The following is a 20,607-nucleotide window of genomic DNA, read 5'->3' as shown; positions in this document are numbered from 1 at the left end:
TGAGGTTAGACTTACCCCACCATGTTTTTCAGGAGTCCCTAACAATACGCTTTCTTAGATGGTTAAAAACATAATCAAACGTCCTTACATCATATTAGTAGGGATTGCGAGTCCATTATACATTTATGTTTAGATGCTGATGGAAGTATTACTACTGTTTTCAACATGGTAGCGTGGTCACAAAACTTCTCATGTTACAGCCACAGAGGCAATGATAAAAAAGTTTCTGAAAACTTTTCAGACAGGAATTAGGCAATATTGTAACACAATCTAATATTTGACCAGCTCAGCCTAGTTTCAAAGTTTGATCAGAGCTTGTCAAGCAGTGATTGACAGCTGTATTTCGTCTTGTTTCTACAGAAGTTAATTTTATCAATACCAATGTAGCAGAAACTAATCAAACCCCCTCTGCTACTTATCTGACATGATCATTATCGGAGAAGTGCAATTGAATTCATGCCATACCCTGATAAAAGATATGTTCTTTTATGTTTTTGAGCAGTGTAGAAATATCGCCTCTTGGTCATACGCCTCAGCCAACACGAGTTGGTGTTAAATAAATTGATACTATGCAACATTTGTGTGATATTGTTGTAAGCAGCACATGAATACTTTAGTTATGGCCAAAAAATGTTTTTTTTGTGAGGTCACAGTTGCCTTAACATTCGACCACTACATCTAATCAGTTCAAGAGGAGTTTGAAGGGATCTCCTCAAGGTGTCCCTGATATGTCATGTTTAGAATGAAGGGAAACCTGTAAACGTAACTCCTCAAATGTCCACCAACACTTACACAACACATAAACTCTTTCATTTTAACAAAGACATGGGAAAAAAACTACCATAGACACTTTCAATAACTTTATTTTATTCCTTTAATAGATCTGTACAATCAACAAATCAAACTTCAGATGAGCCTAGCAAAACTGGTCTGTACATGTTAAATGCTTTAGGGCAGACAACCTTTACACCCAATTAAATAATCAAATGATGACTTGTCTAGCTATGCAAACACGTATCTCACAGCTTGAGAACATTGATTGAAAAAGGGGAGGCAGGATGAACCAGAACAAACCAAACAAAAAAAAAATACCAATAATGATCCCTTTATACCTTTTTCTCTCCAGTGCCATAGAAAAGTACAGTCAAATATCTTATTTACAGAGAAATGAACAAAACTCTAGTTGGATTAAAACAATGTTTTAAGGTTTGGTGAGGTTCTTTATCTGGTTTAAAAAAGGGGGACAGACAGGATCAAACCGATTTGAAACAGAGAGGAAGTACGCTCACAACCCAACAAGAGACAATATGGCTACTGCTCCGATTCCAGCACCGACTTCTAGACTCCTTCAAGAACTCAAAAATATAGATGTTATTCTTTGTCAAAATGCCTAATTTCCCATAGAATTTAATTCTCTTGGTTTAATCCCACTCATCCTTTACTCCATCAGCTGCCCTTGGGTATTTTGGGTCCTTAACCCACCATCTAATCAACCATTCCTGAGATAAATTATTGACACAATGCATTATTGATGAGTTTTTAAAGTGTTGTTTACTTGTGTTATGTTGTGCAGAAAACATTCTCTCTTTGTAGTAGTGTTACATGGAGCACTTAAAGCCCACCCTACTGCACACTCTGTCCTTCAATATCTAAATAAAGCTGCCTTATTGCTCGGGTAACAGTGTTTTTCTTTTTCATTGAAAAGAGACTTAATAAAAATAAAAAAACAAGAATGGAGTTTATGCCATTTAGAATTACAGTGGTGTTGGAAATGAATTCCTCACAAGGTTGTTCAGCCTCTTTGGGCTCCATTGAACACTGACGTGTAAAGACAGGAAAGGTCTGACTTTGTGACACTGGATGAACATTATGATTCTACTCCAGGAGCAAAAGGGATATTCAGATACAGACAGAATAGAAAAGGAGCATGTTATAGAACTGGGAGTCTCCCTGCTCACCGGGACCTTGTTCTTCAAATTTAGTTTAGCTAATCCAGAGGGCCGTTACATAAAGCAACATTACAGAACTGCTAGATCAATCTAATTTATACTCTAACACAGTGATTAGCAAGGCTATCCAACGTTCCTATACCGCAGTTCTCTTCACTGTAGATTGGGAGGGTTTCAATTAATCTGACCAGATTTATGTTCATCGGGTTGAAGAAAATGCAGTAAGGCTTTCATAATAAACAGCACTCCGACATGAGGAAAGCCAGCTATAATGGTCTCCCCTACACTTGTCAAACACAGCAAAACAATTGATTTGTTCATCTTGGATTACACTATTGAGTGAGACCGTGCTCTTATTCTAAAATGAAGACCGCTTGCCTTTGATGAAATGTATGATTTCAACCATATCAAGATTATTCTGAAGAACAAGAAAGGTTTCCAGGTCCTTTGTCACAAAGTGGGATTAGTGGCCAATGACAGGAAAAGGAGTGATCCCTCCGACAGGATCCTGGCTTTGATTAACAAAGGCTTCAGTAAGTAATACGCGCTCAGATTTCTATCGACTAATATTCACATTGTTGTAGCCACTATGGGTCAAAAGTGGGCTTCTAACAAACGGTAGTGTATTTCACAATAAACAGTCCACTTTACTGAAGTAATTGCCATAGTGTTGATGCATTTACACTCTTAATACAGCACTTTGGCTCACATTAACATGACGGTGTCTTTATTAGAAACCAGCACCTATAATCAGATGGAGCGGACAAGCAGCCATTACTTTGAACTTGTGTGCATCAGTTTTAATTTAAAGAATTCCAACACTAACTTATATGCTTATATTTCAAATTGTATTATCTTCAGGATATACAGCTCTACTCAAAACATTTATTTTGCTGCCTCGATGCTTCAATGAGGTTAACGATACCCTACAATAGGCTCAGTGAAGGCGATTATCTCAGATTGCATCAACGAGTTATGCCTGGCCCCTCAATATCTGAATTAAATCAACCGATTTCAGGTTTGGGTCAGAGGACTTGTCGCTACGACAATGACCCACCTCATCTTTAGGCCAAAGTAGTGGTAAATCCTCTCATCCAGGTGAAGAACAAGGCTCTGCTGTCTGTGGTGAGGCGCAGAGAGCAGCAGCGCTCCTGGGCTGATAGACTGTATATTGGGTCAATGGTGACAAGCTGCACTGCAAACTTACTGTGTACTGTTCCTTTTCCATGTCTGAGTTTAGCCCATGTATAGAGCAGACTGAAAACTCACTAACATTGTTTGAACGCGGCACCCCAGCTAAAAGAAATCCACTTCGTTAGCGTTATTAGACCAGATGACACATCCATGAAACATTCAGGAAGATGAGGCTACCCAAACAAAGCTGCTTCGCTTTCCTTTAGCCTTAAAAGTTGTTTGTTTTAGAATTTAAATAACACCGAATAAGTAAGTGTGCCGTTAATATTTTAAGTAGTTTCTGTAGTGGACATTTTTTTTTAATATTCTATACTGTGGGGATAGGATTTGGAGGTGGTCACACGAAGCGAGTGGAGTCTAACAAACAGCCCCTCCGTAACGATCTGCATCATCAGCCTCCTGTCGGCTCGGTGACATGCCGTCAGGAATTATTGAGTTAATGAAATCTTGCTTTGAGCTTCAATATGAAATATTGTTCAACTGCATTTCTGGTGGGTTAAAATTCCTGCCTTTTCAAAACGACAGTGCAAGCTGGTGGAGAAAGGTGGTGTAAAGGCAACCAGTTCTGTTCTGGTTGGAGGAGGAGCAGCAGCAGCTCTGGATGGACACCCCAGAGAAGTCCATGTCTCTTGATGCAACACTGCTGGGTGCTCCACCAGGGACCAGCCTCGGGCCTCGCCTCCTCTTTGCCCTGCTGTCACTCAGCCTTTTTGGCCCATCCTCCTCATTCTATCCAGAGAAGAAGCCCAAATATCAAAAGGAGTTTCCTTTGAAATGTAGTAACCTACAGACAACGCTGACTGACGTGCCAATAAAACCTAATTGTGTCAACAGAGGCATTCGTGCCTCCATACAGCACGATGATCACGTCTGAGCAAATGCCCAGGGCAAAACATTAAGTGGGATGTGGGTGGACAAAAATATTGGCTGAACCTTTATTTAGTTACAATATAGATTTAAAAAAATGTTATTATTATTATTATTTTTTTTACAAGTACCTGTTCTTTTCCTTCTTTAAGTTCATTGAGTACAAGAACAAGGAGAGGTCATCTTATTTTGAAGCAGTGCTGTCGCAGATTATGCCTGAAAATAACTTTTAATTTCTTTTCCAAAGAAATAAGGTGTCTGAAAAAAAAAAATTAAAAAAAAGGAAAAGAAAAAAGAAAAAAAAAAAGCAATGAAAGGAAAAAAAAACGAACAATCTTAGATCCACCGCTGTGTCTGGTGGCGCTGGGACCTCAAGAAGACACGGGTCCAAGACAGCTGTTCACAAGAAAACTGGCTGGGTGGGGTGTGTTCAGAGCATGTTGATGTTCAGAATCCATCCAGCCAAACCCCCAGGCCCCTCTCTGCTAGCGTACGGTTCACCGAAACCACCTGAAATGTAAAGAGAAAGCGTGGAATTATTACAGGAGCACTAGCGACATCAGATCATCAGCAGTATCCTATCCATGTTACATGACATGCTTGTCTTTTTCCTCGACTCAAGAGAAACATGCTCCGTGCTCTCCACTCAGGGAGCCAGTGAGGTGGGTGGAGAGCACGGTCTTCCTCCAATCAGAGCATTGGCGGTTCGGTCACAGGGGCTGCGTGTGTCGCTGTGCCTTTAGGCAAGACACTTATCGCCACATGACACATCGTACCTCTTCTCCGACCATGTTCCACAGATGGACCAGAGGGAGGCCTGTGTTGTTATCGTAGTTCGAGACCTTCACAGAGAGGGACAGACAAATGGTGAGGTACAGCTGACTGACACCTTTGAGTTTAATGCAGTGAGGAAGGAGGTCTGACCTGTGCAAGCAAGGCCACTCCTCTGGTCATCTCCTCCAATGCTGCTGTGGCCTCCGGTGAAAAACGATCCTCTCCTGATGACAGGCATTTAAAAGTAATGGGAGAACAACCACAGAGCAACTCAAAGGCCTATATACTAGCACTACAACCACTGCGGTTGTCAAACTACTGTGGTAGCTGCGAGTTTGAAAAAAAATGTAGGTAATAATAAACAATGTAGTACCTGGAAGAGGGGCGATGTTGTCAAGCAATACTTCAGCCCCTTGAAATGGTAATGTTACAAAATCAGACCTGGAAAATAAAACTGCAGAATTAGTAAAAGAAAATCTTCAAAAATACATTTTACATGTACAATTCCATAATTACAGATTGAGAATGCATGTCAAAAAGTCACCTTCACTTCCTTTAATCAGCACCAGAACCGCTTTGTGAAACTCCATAATGAAAGTTGCATTTTAAGATTCAGTAAGTACGCACTGCAGGAAAACACTGTTCTTTAGTGACTTTCTAGAAAACAAACCAAATTTGATGTACTAGTTGAGTCTGACAAAGCACAATAAAGCCTTGTTTATGCTTCTGCGTTTTCAGAGACACAAGGCGACGCAGACGCAAGAGCCCCTTGCGTGTCCCTTTAGGCTGGCGCATGCTTGCACTCGTTTCAATTCATGGTTCTAAAGTCTTGCGTGTGTTGCAGAGTAATTCACCACCAGAACAACAGGTGGAGTAACGTGTTTTTGTCAAAGACGACCTAGAGAGTCACGTCTTTGTGTGTGGAAGCCGTTGGTTTGTTTATTTATCAGACTTTATTGCCCCCGTGCATCGACACATATTTACGCATTTATTCAGACAAAAGTTCAATTTTTGTCGGAATAACTTCAATCTAACTCAATAACTTCAATCTGATCCGTTCTCTCTTAAACATTCCTCGTTTTAATAATGGCGGTATCGGGCTATGAAAGCGGACATGTGAGACTCCGTAAAGGACGTAGTTAGCAGACCAATCGCAGCCTGGTGCGCTGCGGGAGGCTGCGCTGCGGGAGGCTGCGTTGCTTGCGTCGCTTTCGACGCAAGCCTAGAAAAATGTTTCGACACAAGCAAGGACGCAAGGTATGAAAAGGCACGCAAGGGACACGCAAGGGGGTCTTGCGTCTGAGTCGCTCTGAAAACACAGAAGCATAAACTAGGCTTTACGTGCCTTTTCACGCCTCCTTGCGTGCGTTGACCCATTTTTCTACGCTTGCGTCGAAAGCTATGCAAGCCTCTCGCAGGTCCGCTAACTACATCCTTTACGGAGTCTCACATTTCCGTTTTCATAGCACAAAACCGCCATTATTAAAACAAAGAATGTTTACGAGAGAACGGATCAGATTGAAGAGCTTTTGTCATAAAAATCCATAAATATGCCCTTATACAAGCAGTCATTGGCGGACTATAAGGACGCGCGGATGGCCTCTGATTCATGAAGATCCCTGCAAACGTCGGTTTGCCGGTGGAGGGGAACAAAGTTGTGGAGGAAAATACGGAACAAACGTGTCCGCGATGAAAAGCAGCAGTGGCGATGCACGGGGCAATAAAGTCTAATAAATAAACAAACCAACAACTTCCACACACAAAGACGTGACTCTCCATGTAGTCTTGAACAAAAACACGTTTCTCCACCTGTTGTTCTGGCGGTCAATTGAAAGACCTGTTGCAATATGCGATAAAATGACATATCGCACCCGCGTGCAATAATTTTTGGTGCTGCGATATTCATGTTACATATAAATGAACGTCACCAACATTTAAGTTGATCGCGCTGCCTCTGTCCCTTTTCCTTGTGGAAAGCGGGGGCGGGGCTTAGGCAGCGCTCACACAGACACAGAGCGGACACAGACAGGTGAAGAGAAGCAGTGAAACCAACAAAGCTAAAATCTCACCCAAAACAACAAACATCCGCCCGGTCTTTCAACCTGAACTACTTTCGGTTGCTCGGACTGCTCGTTTGCCTCTTTGGGCGGGAGGAACGCCGTCCCCGGGCCGCCGTCCTGCGTTCCTCCCGGGCCGGCCGATTGTTAGCGGCACTGAGCCGCTCAGTCTCTCCCTGCAGCTGCGGAGCGCGGCGCCCTGCCGGTGGTCGAAGCCCCGTGTTAAACCTCCCCGGCTGCCGCGGGGCGCAAAAATTTGATATCGTGACAGCCCTATCTGTAGCTCTCAGTTTCCATAAGATTGCTAGAACGATGGTGAGTGGGCGACAAAACTCAGAAGAAATCTAACTTTGGGTCTCAAAAGGTCTCTTTAAAACGTTTTAAGTGAATGATATTGTATAATTTGACGAAGGCGATTTCCGCATTCATAGAATATAAAAAACGAGGCATGCATTTAAGGGAACAAAACCACGGACTCCTTTACTGAAACTTAATTCTACTGATATTTATTCCAAACATATCTATTCTAGAACTAGTCTGAATTCCAGAGAACACCCCTAGGTAAATGCATTTGGAATGCAGTTACAAAGCCGAAGGAAACTATCTTCCCAAAAGCACTTCGTAGCAGTTTGTTTGTTCTAAATGACAAGACGTCCCACTCACCGTATTTGCCGTAGCGAGTCGATCTTGACTCGGTCGTAGCCTCCATAGTCAACGTATCGGATCTCCACTTCATTGGTTTCCTTATAGAAAGTGATGACCTGAGCTCTCCACCAGGCTTCCTCCGCCGCCGGAGCTGCACAGATCACACCGACTGGAAGACAGACACTATTCAAACTGTGCAAAGTCTCTCTGTTCAGCCTCTGCAAGGATAAATATGGTTTAAACAGTAGTTTACCATTTCAGAATGGGATTAGGATTCCGAGTGGATTTCTTTTCCATTTCATCCCTTACTATTATTTAGGGTTGTTAAAAAATTCGTCAAACTGAAGGGGACGTTTCCTCTGTTTTAGTATTGCGTCCAAAATAGAATTATACGCTATTGACTACACATTGTACACACAGTACAATACACATCTCATGGTCACGTCACATAGCTTTTGTACATGAAGCCAACATCAACCATAATGACTAAATGTACCATGGATAAAATTGATATGGCTGGTGTTGGCTCAGACTCAAACACCACCTACTTAAATAGATTAATTGCATTATATTTTTTTTCTAATTTTCATAATTGCAGCGGGGGGGGGGGCATCTTTATGGTTGCTGGAGATTTTGTTCTAGCTGCATATGAAGTTGAAGGCTTTTGAACTGCACATATATTTATTAGTGGGTTGACACGGTTACCTTCAGCCGGTGAGGGGAGGGCAGGGGTGCCCGGCTGCGAGTAGCAGAGGAACATCTGCTGGTCGAGGCTCCGCAGAGCGTGGTAAGTGGGATGGGTGTGCTGCTGGACAAAGACGTGACCGGCTGACACGATGTTCACCACTATCACTTCCACGGTCACTCCACTGGGGAGCAGGAGCTGAGGACACAGATGACATGAGAGGAAGTCTTATTCTTCCAATGCATTCTCTTTGGCTAAAACCTACACTTTCAAATATAGTACGGCATCCTCTATTATTGTTAATGAGAGCAATTACCAAAGCGCAGCGAACAAGCAACATTTTTGCCACGTGAAAATCAACTTTACAACTCAAAGTAAAGCTAACATGGCAGGTAGAACACCCTTCAGGATGTGGCTTTTGATGGTCATTTTATAGTGACCCTGTTAAAAATCAACCCATGTGCAGTGCGTTTCAATAAGCCTTTGAATGGTTTGTACCAACACAGTAGCCGACTCTAGTGGGGTTTGCCATGTGGGTAGTGGGAGTAGAATCAGCATACCGTCAAATCCCATAATACATTATTTTATACTACTTTGTATTCCTCCTTTGCGCTCTTCCAAGACTGTGTGTAGTTTACACTGCATTTCTTTTTCTTTTTTACACACACTTATAACCTATTATAAAAATAGGGCTCAATGAGTCTCACTTTTCTGCAAATATATTGGAGCGGCTATCTTCCACGTCTATTAGTGGCACAATGTAGCTAGCGACCACCCCCCTTACCCAGGACGTCATAGGAAGTGATGGCAGTGTTAGTGCGGGTGGCGGCGGTGCATATAGATTGGTCAAGTCCAGATCCTTAAACTTCTTTCCAATCAGGGACAGGGCTTTGTCAACCTGCTGCTGCGTACCTGGAGAGAGACCAAAAAGTATTTAAGAAAAGCCCTGAAACAAAACATGTCGTCCAATAGATCTTTGTATGGCTCTCCCCCCGAACTCACCCTCTATGTGGCAGATCTGGAACTCCTGTGTATAAGGCAGGGTGGAGATGTAGATCTTTGCACCAGAGTTCTGCTTCAGGAAACTCACGTATCTTCCCTGCTTCCCTATTAACCGCCCTACAAGATGCTGGTATGGGTAACCAGGCAGGAATGACCGTAGCGTTAACATTTTAAACGAATGTCAATCAAGTCCCAAGAGAATATATATAAAATATCTAAAATCTAACACAAGAAGGCCAGTTTACAGGATACGCTCAGACTCCGGAGTTAACAAGGTATGTCTGCGCTAATATACCCGCCAACCCCTCACAAACAGCACAACCTGTAACCCAGTAAACTCAAATTAAAAAAAATAAATAAAGATATACTTCAGAGTGATTTTATTTATCAACAGACAGCATGTGCATGGAACACTTGGGCATTACTCTAAATTATACATTTTAGCAAACCAATACTGTGATCCCATCTCATTGAGTCGATCTCCCAATGGAAAAAGAGCTCCGTTCTAGAAAAACAGGCTAAAGTCCTAAATCAGCTGGTCAATGAACGATTTAGTATCAGTCAAAAAAGAGAAACTGCATTTAAAGCTAGTTGTGGCTCAGCTGGAGTCTGAACTCAGTCCAAATGGCATGCATTCACCCTTGGACCTGGGCATGCTTGCCTCCCCAAAACTGGAAATCAGTAACTGGTTTAATGTTACTACACCAAAAGGGGAAAAGTGCCCTTTGTGCAGACTCACCTTCGGCACCTCAATCTCCCAGACGACGAGCTCGGCGCTGGAAGAGGCAGCGTGGTTGGTCTGGCCCTCCCCAGCACCCATAGTGCAGCCGCTGTCCACAGAGTCCATGCTGTTCACGTCAGATCCTGGACACAGAATCATCAACACCTTTAATGTTCATGTTTGCTAAAGAGAGGATGCTGGAAAGAACTAGCTCTACACAATCAAGTCACAAGAAATCACTTTATGCCTCCCGACTGTCACAATTCAAGCATTTTAAATTATAAAAAATGTAAATAGTTGTGTTTTTGAAATGTTTGTTCCCAATAATATTTGTAAAAATGATATTATTTTCCTTCACGTCCCTGCCGGTCATACACACGTCCTGTCAAAGAAGCACTTTACCAAATTGCTGATTAAAGAAAATGATGTGTGTCATACAATTTAGCCAGCGTCCTTAAATAGACTCAAGCAGGGGCGACATTGGTTTTGCCCCACGCTTGCGCGTTCTCATCATGGACATTCCTAACTTCAATGAGTGAAGACATCAGTCTCCTGTCCCCCGTTCTACTCGCGGCTTTGTCTCTTAGTCATACCACACAGTGCTTTAACACTTAGTGTCTCATAAACTGATGGCTGCCACCTGTCCATCAGGACTACTTAAACATTCATACCCAAACAGAATCAGGCCCCGGGAGCCATGTCGCGGTCAAGTGCCCACAGACTACAGACCGCAACGACTATTTTACTCTATGGCGAGTTTGAATGTGGACTTCCTTAGTTTATCTCAGGGCTGTTCGGCAGACCGACAGCAGAGATCCATGCCGACCTGGCTGCTCAGTTTTCTGGCGATGGTAGCCAGCGTTTCCTCGGCTGGATGAGACACCCCATTACAGTACATTGACCGTGAGACACACGCATTTCAACTAGTTCACACGAGAAGTGTTTCGGCAGCCTCGGGCCACCGTACGTTAGTTACTAAGCAACATGTGGCAGCACTGCTTAGTGCAAGTGAAGGATGTAGCGGCCGGCACAGAGCAGGTGAAGGAAAACCCAGAGGACAGACACAAGAGAAAAACCAAAAATTATTCACGCGAGTAGATTCCATGTAAAGTCAATGCACAGACGCGACTGGTCGCGGAGGAAGCAAATTTAACGGGCGGCGCGGAGGACGCGAAGCCTTTTCGCCCAAAGTTGAAATATTTCAACAAAGCCAATCAGCGTTGAGATGCTCCGCTCGTCATCACCGCCGTTCTGCTGCCAAAGCACTTTATGAAACTGCCACTAACCGGAGACACACACACACACACACACACAGCGGAGACTGAACGCCTGTAAGTTAGTTGTGTCTGACCGAGAGACGCTGGCACCGAGCAGACACAACGGGTCATCAAACTGGCTGCTGGTCAGCCTGAAGTACGCCACAGCCACAGCACTCATGAAATTCCAGCTGCGTGCGGCGACGGATGACGTCATGAACCCAAACACACCACAGTTTGCGGTTCCAACGTTTGTGTAATTCACAAATAAAGAGCAGAAATAGTGGTTATTTCAATGGTGGATAGCGGAAATTATTATAACTGTCTTTACGGAGACAAGTAACTGAGACAAGCCACGCCCCCTTTCAAGCAAAACTAAATGGGACGCGAATAAAAAACGAAATAACTACAACTAGTGAGGAGAGTACAGCGTGGCAAAAATTTGCTTCGCTTTTGGTGTGAATGTAGCATAAGAGCTGACGATTTGGTGACTGTACATACATTTTATGCGGTCTTGATTTGGATGTTTACAATGGTCATTTACATTTTAAAGGCTTGATAGTTATCGTAGCAAATGTCAACCGTAATCAAATAATTGTAGAAGTTCAAGTAAGGTAACTGGTTTGGGCGCAGGCCTCAGATGTTTGATCAGTCATGTTAAGACATATTTTTGTATTGTTCATGAAATTTGTTAAACTGTCTTGCAGAAAAATGCTTTGCTACAAAGCAAATCCTTTCATGCAAATATTTTTACATGTCATTTATATTAGCTCACACAAACCCTCCATCCATCTGTTCCTGATCTGGCCCCTGTCAAATTTCAGAACCAATCGTGGCCCGCGAGTCAAAAAGTTTGCCCACCCCTGATGTAGGAGCTCCGAGGTGCACAGCAGCGCTACAATGACACTAAACGATAATAAAAACATGAGTAGGCTTATTAAATTACGATCATTAATGATTTAGCATCATTGATGATTGGCATATGGTATCTGCGGCAAATAAATTTGATTGGCATATCGCTAAAAATTCTATTCCTTCTGGTTTTTCTTTCTATGGTGCAACCATAATGTTAAAAATCCTAAATTTCAGGGCCCATTGCACACTACCTGAAAAGCCCTGAAAAAAAAAAGTTCACAACGGTCCAATTTTGAAACGCTCAAATATCTGTATTGAAATTGAAAAAGTATATCTTGTATCAGTGCGTATGTATACTGGAGCCCAACATCAATACATGAAAAAACTGAATGATCCCTCACCTCCAGACTGGTCCGTCTCCCCCTCACATGTCCCGTGAGCTCCATTTCTCAGGCCCATTCCATTGAGCCGCTTAATCTCGCACACAGCTTCCAGTGAGATTCCTTCAGCTTCTTCCGAGGCAGTGTCCAGGGATTGAGGCGGTGTTGCTTCTTTTGCCAACAAGTCTGTAACCTGGATTGCATCAATTTGGTTTTCAGGCATGCTGTACGGAGGGTCCTCGTTGCTCATGCCATCCTCTGAGTGGCATGTACTACAAGCCGAATCCTCGGCCAGCGCTGCTTCATCGCCTTTCAGTTTCATGTTTGGCAAAAGGGTACTTTGTGCTGCTTGATGCGAGGGTGTTAGCCAGTGGCCTTTCTGTGCATGGTTAGTCTGATGAGCCCTGTGACTGACCTCAACAGGCTCCCATACTGGAGTGGCGGAGCATCCGTTAGGTATCCCTTGCTCGTTGGCCTCTCCAGACTCAATGTCACTCTGAGAGGGAGCAGTCAGTAGATGGTGGTGCTGCTGCTGCGCTGCCGTTTGCTCCTGTTGGGAGCACTGGCTGCTGCTAGCCAGTGGTGTGCTGCTACTGCAACTGGGCTGTGTGACTTGGCAGCTGGTGACACCCAGGATCTCCAGCGTAGCTGCCGAGATGACCTCAGTTATTAGTCCAGCTGCTAGTAGTTCCAGATCCTGCTCCTCTCCATGGCCACCAGGTGCCTGGGTGTCCTCTTCAGCCTGTGATATGGTGATGCAGTCTTCGACCGTTTTCAGGGCTGTGGAGGTTGCGGCCAGGGAGGTAGGTGTGCTGGTTAGAATGTGTTGGTGGAAATCCCGTGCTGAAGGGGGTGTCTCTAGAGAGTCTGCCTCCGAAGGGATACCTCTCTGCACTTTGGGCGTGGTGGCTGCACAAACAGCCATCTCATCTTTATTAACAGTGCTGTAGTGCTTTGCGACTTCCCCTTCAGGCTCTGGCCTCTCTGCATCTGAAAGGTGTGTTGTTGTGGGGGGGGGGCTGGTGACTTTGGTAGACTGGCAGGGCAAGATGACCCTTTCCACTGGGACTTCTGGAGCAGAAGATGGATCTATAACTAAGTGGTCCTCATGCTCTTTTACCACAAAGGGTGTTGATCTTCTCTCCAGGTCTTTGTTGTCTTTCAATAACCTCTGCGGACGATCTTCTTTGCAAGGTGATAGAAGAGTCAAGGCCGAGAGTGTATGGACTTCCTTTTGTTTTATTCTGCCAAGCGGAGGGGCAGCTTCCTCAGAATTTAGTTTGATTGAGGGTACTGCTTCAGTGCCATGGACTTGGGAAAAATTATCATGTTCTGTTCTCAAGTTACTGACCTTCGGAGCTCTGTGCGTGGGGCTTTCTGTGTCATTTATGGGCGATATAGGCCCTTTCTCAACCAAACCGTTGCTAACCTCGGCTGGAGGTGTAAGACCCGGTGTTGCTGGAGCCCCGTTTGGGCTGTCGAGGCTGACAAGCCGCTCTTTCTTCCGCGAGATGTACCACCACCAGCCAATCAGTGCAAGGACTCCGGGCAGTGTGTAGGGCACGACCGAACGAAACCTCAGCGGCATTTCCTCAGGACATTAACAGCGACACCTGAAAGACACACACACACACTCTTTTTAGTCAGGGACATTTCACATTGAATAAAAGGTCCGGGACAAATTATCTGCATATACCCAGCTTCACTATGACTGGACTGGAAAATCTTATTTAAATACTGCTTTGGGTTGAGATGCCATGACAGGGTTAGGGCACCATGAACCAGGGCCCTGCTTTTGGTCCAACCAGGAATCTTTGTTGCATGTCCCTCTCCACTCGTTTCCTGGGATATCACTACGGTAGCCTCTAAAATTACTAATAAAAAAAAGGTGCAACTTGGTCCCGCCTTGACGACGGCAAAAATAGAATAAAGAAATCAGTGATCGGTTAATCTAACTCAGGCAGTACTTCATACCATCGGTCTATGGCTGCGTGGAGCTGCAGAGGGCTTAAGCAAAAGCTAACTTAAAAAAAAAAAAAAAAAAAAAAAACAGGATCGCGTAGATAAAAAGTTGAACCAGTCGATTCGTTTACCAGTAAATGATAACATTAAGATGTGTTCAGATTGCTGAAATAATGACAAACTTAAATAAATCCACTTGTTGAAGAAGGTGTTTATACAACATAAATAGATCTTAGGGATAACCTACACCAGGAATAGTGACTCTGGCTTTAGGCAAAACATTAAGATTTATTTAAAACAAAAATGTATTTCTTCCTAATTATTTAATTAACCCTAACTGTTTAAGAAAAAGAACATTATAGATGACTAACCGTAAAAGGATATTAGAATTCTTGATATTATTTTGGGACTTTTGATGGTTTACTAACTTTAGAGCCGGCGAAAAACATTTTTGGGACGGATGGCGTTAAAACAAAAACAGGATCTGTATCCAAGAATATGGATAATTCATTTCATCTGTAGCAAATAAAAGAAAAATCAGGGATGTAAAAGTTAGTGCTTTACATAAGTATTCACCACCTTTGACTTTTGACATCTTGTCATGGCATAACCACGGATTCAAATGGATTTTATGCAATAGGCTAACACAAAATAGTCCATCATCTGGAAGTTGGGGGAGACTTTACATGGATTCAAAATAGTTAAATAAAAATCTAAGATGTTTAGTGTATTCATCCGCTACTGTAAAACACTAAAGATCTGGTGCGACCAAATTCAAATTTGCAAGTCACTTAAATTAGTAAACAGGGTCCAGCTGCCTGCAATGGGCACAAACACACCTGTTCAAAGAGCATCATGAAGACCAAGGAGCTTACCAAACAGCTCAGGGATAACGTTGTAGCTAAGTAGCTAAGTATAAAGCAGGGTTAAAGAAATATCGCAAGCTTTGAACTTTTCACAGAGCACCATAAAATCACAACCACAAACCTACCAAGAGAAGGCCGTCCAGCCAAACTGACAAGGAGAAAAATAATCAGAAGCCAGGAGGCCAATGGTAACTCTGGAGGAGCTGCAGAGACCCACAGCTGAGGTGGGAGAATCTGTCCACAGGACAACTATAGCTGTGTACTTCATAAATCTGACAATAAAATTGTATTTGCACCTTCGAAGTTACACATGTTGTGCTGATCAAATGGGAAAAGAATTCCAGTACAAAACACTATATACTTCACCTTTTTCTTTAGCCCTGGATCTGTGACTAATTAAGGATACAATCTAGAGCTCAAGTGTTCTGCTGCATTCACACCAAAAGCAAAGCAAATTCTGCGTGCCAGCAGATGCCATGTAAAGCCAATGGACAGATGCAAATGATTGTGGAGGAACCCGCAGTCCACAGAAACCGTTGTTGTTCCCAGGTTGAAAAACTGGGTGGGTTGGTTGTGTTTCAGGTGAAATTTTAAGTTAGTTGTGTTGCCCCTTTCAGTTGCCACTGTTGTTAAACAAAGTCAACATCTCTCATTCAGCTAAAAACCAAAATGTTTCCACACCAGGGATAAAGATTGCGGTTTCTGAACCAAGTCTATTTGGACTTGTTTACGCTTACTGGCTCGACTGTAGATGTCACGAAAAAAAAACCCACTTCATACCACAGCAGGTTCACGTCTTTTCACCCGTTAAGTGTCCGCGTGTGTGTGTGTGTGTGTGTGTGTGTTATGGCTGTCAAAATTGCTAAAAAATGACGTTGGAATATTCGCTTTAAAAAAAACACACATTTATTTGAATATCTGGTTGTGCATTAGACACGTCAATAGCTTGACACATGAATACAACGGGACATAACTACTTGTATGGGTAATTTATTTAAGTTTAAACATATTTAACAACATATTACCTACACAAAAATAAGTAAATTAACTCACTGTCACTCTCTCGCACCGTTGCGGCGTCTGCGCGTTAAATGGACAATAAAACAAATGGCGAGTGCTGATCAAGAGTTTTGTCCAAGCAATTTAAGGTTGTGATTCTTGTCCCACATATGTCAGGCTTCATTCAGTGATTGAAACTGAAAGTTTTACAGTACCGACATTGAACGCTCAGAGCGAGCTGTAAACATGGAACTTTTCCTTGGCATGAAACGGCAAATAATCAAAGCAGTGCATGAAGCTGTTGTAGCCTATTTTATTCATGCAATATACAGTCAGTAGTCAGGTGCGCGCCCACCCGTAGAGCACAGTCGTGCAGCACTTTTTTTTCTTTTTTCACATTCGAATAGTTGTTTTTAACTGCTATAATATGTATTCGAATATAGAATATTCGTTGACAGCCCTAGTGTGTGTGTGTGTGTGTGTGTGTGTGTATATAGACGCTGCCTAAGCCACTGTCGACAAAGAAAGCAGAAAAGATGAAAGGCAGCATGAGTAACTAAAATGTTGGTGACACTCATTTCTATTTAAAAATGAATATATCGCAGCACCAAAAATGATCAAGCTAATTTTCTACATATTGTGCAATAAGTCAATATATTGATTATCACAACAGGCCTAATTTCCACAACAAGTACCAAAATAGTGGTTATTTCCCTGGTGGATAGCGGAAATGAGAATAGTCTTTATGGAGACAGGCCATGGAGATATGCCACGCCCCCATTCCGGCTCAAATAAAGGGGGCCCGAATGTAAGCAAATTAACTACCACTAGTCAGGCAAGTAAAGGGTTGCGAACATTTGCTTTGCATTTGGTGTGAACATAGCATTATGGTCCCACAACCTCATATTACGGATCGATTCCTATGTAACAAACGTCACATTTCTATGATCATATTTGAATCAACATTGAGTATAAGCTTAATTTATATTAAATTACTTAATTGTAGTAGTTGGTCCTAAATGCTAATTGAACCACACTCAGTAAGAGTAACATACTAGGAACCAGCTCCAACAGAAGACCCAGGAACAGTACTCTGCATACACAGGTCTTGGTGCTCCGCCTCACAGGAGGAGACTCTCCGTCCATGTTAAAAAAAGGACATGTGCACATGCCTTTCCTTAACAAACCTGGAGGAATGCATCACATGATCTGGATGTGGCGCGCACGGCACTCCCAGCTGCTCTTTATAGTCAACTGTTGACCCTGTGCATAATCCAGGAATATACTTTTAAGAGGCAATAGCAAAGACTTTTAATTTAAATAAATGTCTGTTGAATCAATATCACATAAGAAACACATTGGCGTTGAGCGCATTTCCCCCTGATGAAAGTATAGCAACGCTTTTTTATATTTGCATTATTAAACAAATTCAATACATTCACTAATCAATACTTTAGTAATGATCAAAAAGACTTATTTTCTTAAAGAAAGCTCTATTTTAGGTTAGGTATTACACCAAAGACAAAACATTTTGTATTAAAAAAAGATCAAAACAACTGCACAGAGCTCAGACAAATCACATCCATGTAAACACGGGTAAGCTGTATGTGCATTATGTTCACTGTCATGGCATGCTTACAAGTCAGCCTTTGAGCATAGCAAAGACTAATATGTTTGATGTGAAATGTACAATACAATATAAAAATCAGCAACTCCATATGGACACCTAATGATGGGCCTGCATGCTGTATCTGTGCCTTTGAAATGGTGGCACACACTCCCTTCACCTTGAACAAGGTTACTTGGCCAGTCCAGCAGTCAAACTAATCTGCTCTCTGTGCAGGTCACACTGGTGTTCATTGGTGCCTTCTGTCATGATTCACACTGACCTTGGCTTCACCCAGGGGAGGGCAAGGCTGTATTTACATGTCAAACCCTTCAACGTGCTCAGCAATGGCAGCCTAAGCAGCGCTCACACTAGCAATACACTAGCACCAATTTACTAGTTCAATGTTACATCTCAATGGTCCAGCAGACTACTGCGTACACTTGACTATTAGCATTCGTAGACGTGCGGGATGAAGCGAAAACTCTGTTCTACACGTTCATTGTATTGCCATTAACGCCGATGTGGGATTACCGCACAATTAACGTCATGTTTCAAGAGGAATACAGGAGTCTGTGCACATGGCGTACTGATCGATCAGCAGACCGTCTCATTCGGCACGCAGTGTGGAGACGACAGGACAGAACGTGCAGGTGCTCCACTGCTCGTCGAGTTTGAATCAACTAGCTGTTAGCCACAACGACAGGCTAATCCTTCAATATAGCCGACCGAACAACTGCCCGGCATGAATCATTATTGCATTTTACAATCCCATGACACGAAGAGAATGCGCACCTCGACTTGAGTCGTCTTATGTTCACGAGGATCATAACGCCAACTTTCAAGACTTCGTGGAAAAGAATAACATTTCGGCAAGCGTTTAACGTTAGCTAACGTGCCATGCTAATTACCTACTGTGAGACGAACGATATGCGCGACGCACAACGTGCCGTGCTTAGATTATTATGCTAGAAAACCCCAACATAGCGTTACACTTTAATTGTTACTTACAGTGGGGTGGCGGGGGTTACGCTATTCATATCAAGACTTCACACTAATCAATTTACATATGCATACCCAAAATACTGTTGCTAGCATTGTACACAAATACTGTCTGAGAAAAACCTTTTAAAAAATTGCTTTCCGCATTAGTTAGCCAGTAAACAGAAAACAATTCATGAATGAAAGCTGACGCCGGGTGCATCAATTGAATGGCGAACTTGGCAGAAAACACTTGACACTCACAGAAAAACTTATGTCCAGTACCAAAAAAACCCAAACACGTAGAATAATAAGTATAGACCGAAAAACGTATGCTGGCCGTTTAGCTCATGACTGGAAGTGAATCCTCATTAGAGGTGGTTGTGACCCAACGCTAACGTTACAGTGCTGGGGGGGAACGCGTGGCTGGTTGGGAGGCCGCAGTTCAGGACACAAAGTATGAAGTTAGCAGGTTAGCCCCACACAGTGGTGGCAATGCTAAACCCTCGGTGAACATAAACACGCTTTAAATGCAACGTTCCACTATGATGAGTCGGTTATAGGGCGCTGTAGGCTTTTATTTCGCCGACTCACTGTCGCATTAGGCCACCACGTAGAAGCAACGCTTCACACAGCTTCAAACGCAGGCAAATACACCAGTGAGGGCTTGTCCCAGACTGACGCAGGGTTTAAGGACGCTTCTGGAGTGCTTCTGTCCTGCATGGGCCTCAGACCTACGTGTTAGCTTACTAGCCGGCCCAGCAAAAAGGACAGCTAACTCATTTATATTCGGAATACTGCCAACATATGAGCATTTGTTCAATGCACATGACCCTTTTGTTAGTGCATGGATACCGCACGAGAAAAGGAATTATGGTAATCAAAATTAAACAACCGGGTAAGGTGAGAAGCTAGCTTCAGTGTGCTTACTGTTAAATTACAGGAAGATGTGCCGGCGAGGTGTTCAATGACATGGGATTACTGGGCTCAGTCGATGTAACGGTAAACCCCAGACAGCTTGCAAAGATGAGTGGAAATGTCGCCGATCACGATTCTGTACACATTGCGTGCGTTGCACCCCTGGAGTTGATTTGCACTAACGTTAAGTCACGCTGTTTGACCATGATGCAGATGGCTATGGCTTGCATGGTGTTTCTCCTTCATTGCTACTCACGTTTCCGGAGCTTTTACTTACAATATTGTAGGGTCCTCGGTGCCGCCACGATGAGAGCGATATTGATCAAGTGAGTTTGTCAAACGTGTCCCTGAAGAAAGTCACTCTCTCTTCCCCACGTGTAGACTGACGAGCACTAGTCTAAAAAAACAGACGAAACAGCTGGTCAGGTCTCGCGATAGTCAGACGTTAAAATCGTTTGTATTCTCGCGTTACGTGAGAATGCAGTAAAGTCACCTATTTCAGACATGCCCTCCTTTACGTTGATCTGATGGCTATGTAACATGATGTCCCATGTCAATCCGCGCCCTGGTCACTACGTCAGAGTGCAGGCGGCCTCCTAGGTCCGAATCACATCCGCCACGGGGACTAAACTGAAGGCTGTGAAATGACAAGGTTAGAGAGAGAGAGAGAGAGAGAGAGAGAGAGAGCGATGCAGCTTTCTAAGATCACTATCATATCTATCTATCTATATAGAAAGAGAGAGAGAGAGAGGCAGCTTTCTAAGAGGCAGCTTTCTAAGATCACTATAATATCTATCTATCTATCTATATATATATCTATATATATAGATATAGATATATATATACTATATATATACTCACGCTGAGTAGCCTATAAGGTCATTTCTCTA

General features: G+C 43.1%; 1 protein-coding gene across 2 annotated transcripts; it reads right to left on the bottom strand.

The window, feature by feature from the left end:
- Nucleotides 1–845: 845 nt before the first annotated feature.
- akap1b (A kinase (PRKA) anchor protein 1b) lies at nucleotides 846–20,371 on the bottom strand. Of its 2 annotated transcripts, XM_040194130.2 has the most exons (12): nucleotides 20,211–20,371; nucleotides 19,995–20,114; nucleotides 12,407–13,998; nucleotides 9,913–10,037; nucleotides 9,174–9,300; nucleotides 8,956–9,083; nucleotides 8,192–8,369; nucleotides 7,505–7,655; nucleotides 5,158–5,225; nucleotides 4,935–5,008; nucleotides 4,787–4,852; nucleotides 846–4,520 (listed from the first exon to the last, which is right to left on the bottom strand). In XM_040194130.2, the coding sequence occupies exons 3-12, from the start codon at nucleotides 13,971–13,973 to the stop codon at nucleotides 4,458–4,460; spliced, it is 2,547 nt and encodes an 848-aa protein (XP_040050064.2). In that variant the 5' UTR covers nucleotides 13,974–13,998; nucleotides 19,995–20,114; nucleotides 20,211–20,371; the 3' UTR covers nucleotides 846–4,457. The 2 variants fall into 2 exon arrangements, with proteins under 2 accessions (XP_040050064.2, XP_040050074.2); XM_040194140.2 differs by lacking the exon at nucleotides 20,211–20,371 and having other exon boundaries at nucleotides 19,995–20,128.
- Nucleotides 20,372–20,607: the final 236 nt, after the last annotated feature.

Source organism: Gasterosteus aculeatus, chromosome 1, assembly GCF_964276395.1.
Source record: "Gasterosteus aculeatus chromosome 1, fGasAcu3.hap1.1, whole genome shotgun sequence".
Classification (NCBI taxonomy): domain Eukaryota; kingdom Metazoa; phylum Chordata; class Actinopteri; order Perciformes; family Gasterosteidae; genus Gasterosteus; species Gasterosteus aculeatus.
Note: the sequence above shows the minus strand (reverse complement) of the source record. Positions and strands in the feature narration are given on the sequence as shown.

Bases quoted from the DNA above. Each gene is read 5' to 3' on its own strand.
- akap1b (XM_040194130.2), bottom strand. From the start codon at position 13,973: ATGCCGCTGAGGTTTCGTTCGGTCGTGCCCTACACACTGCCCGGAGTC. The intron at 9,301-9,912 runs GTGAGTCTGCAC...TACCCATACCAG, and splicing joins GGGAGATTGAGGTGCCGAAG to CATCTTGTAGGGCGGTTAAT. The intron at 7,656-8,191 runs GTAACCGTGTCA...TCTGTCTTCCAG, and splicing joins CCTCCCCTCACCGGCTGAAG to TCGGTGTGATCTGTGCAGCT.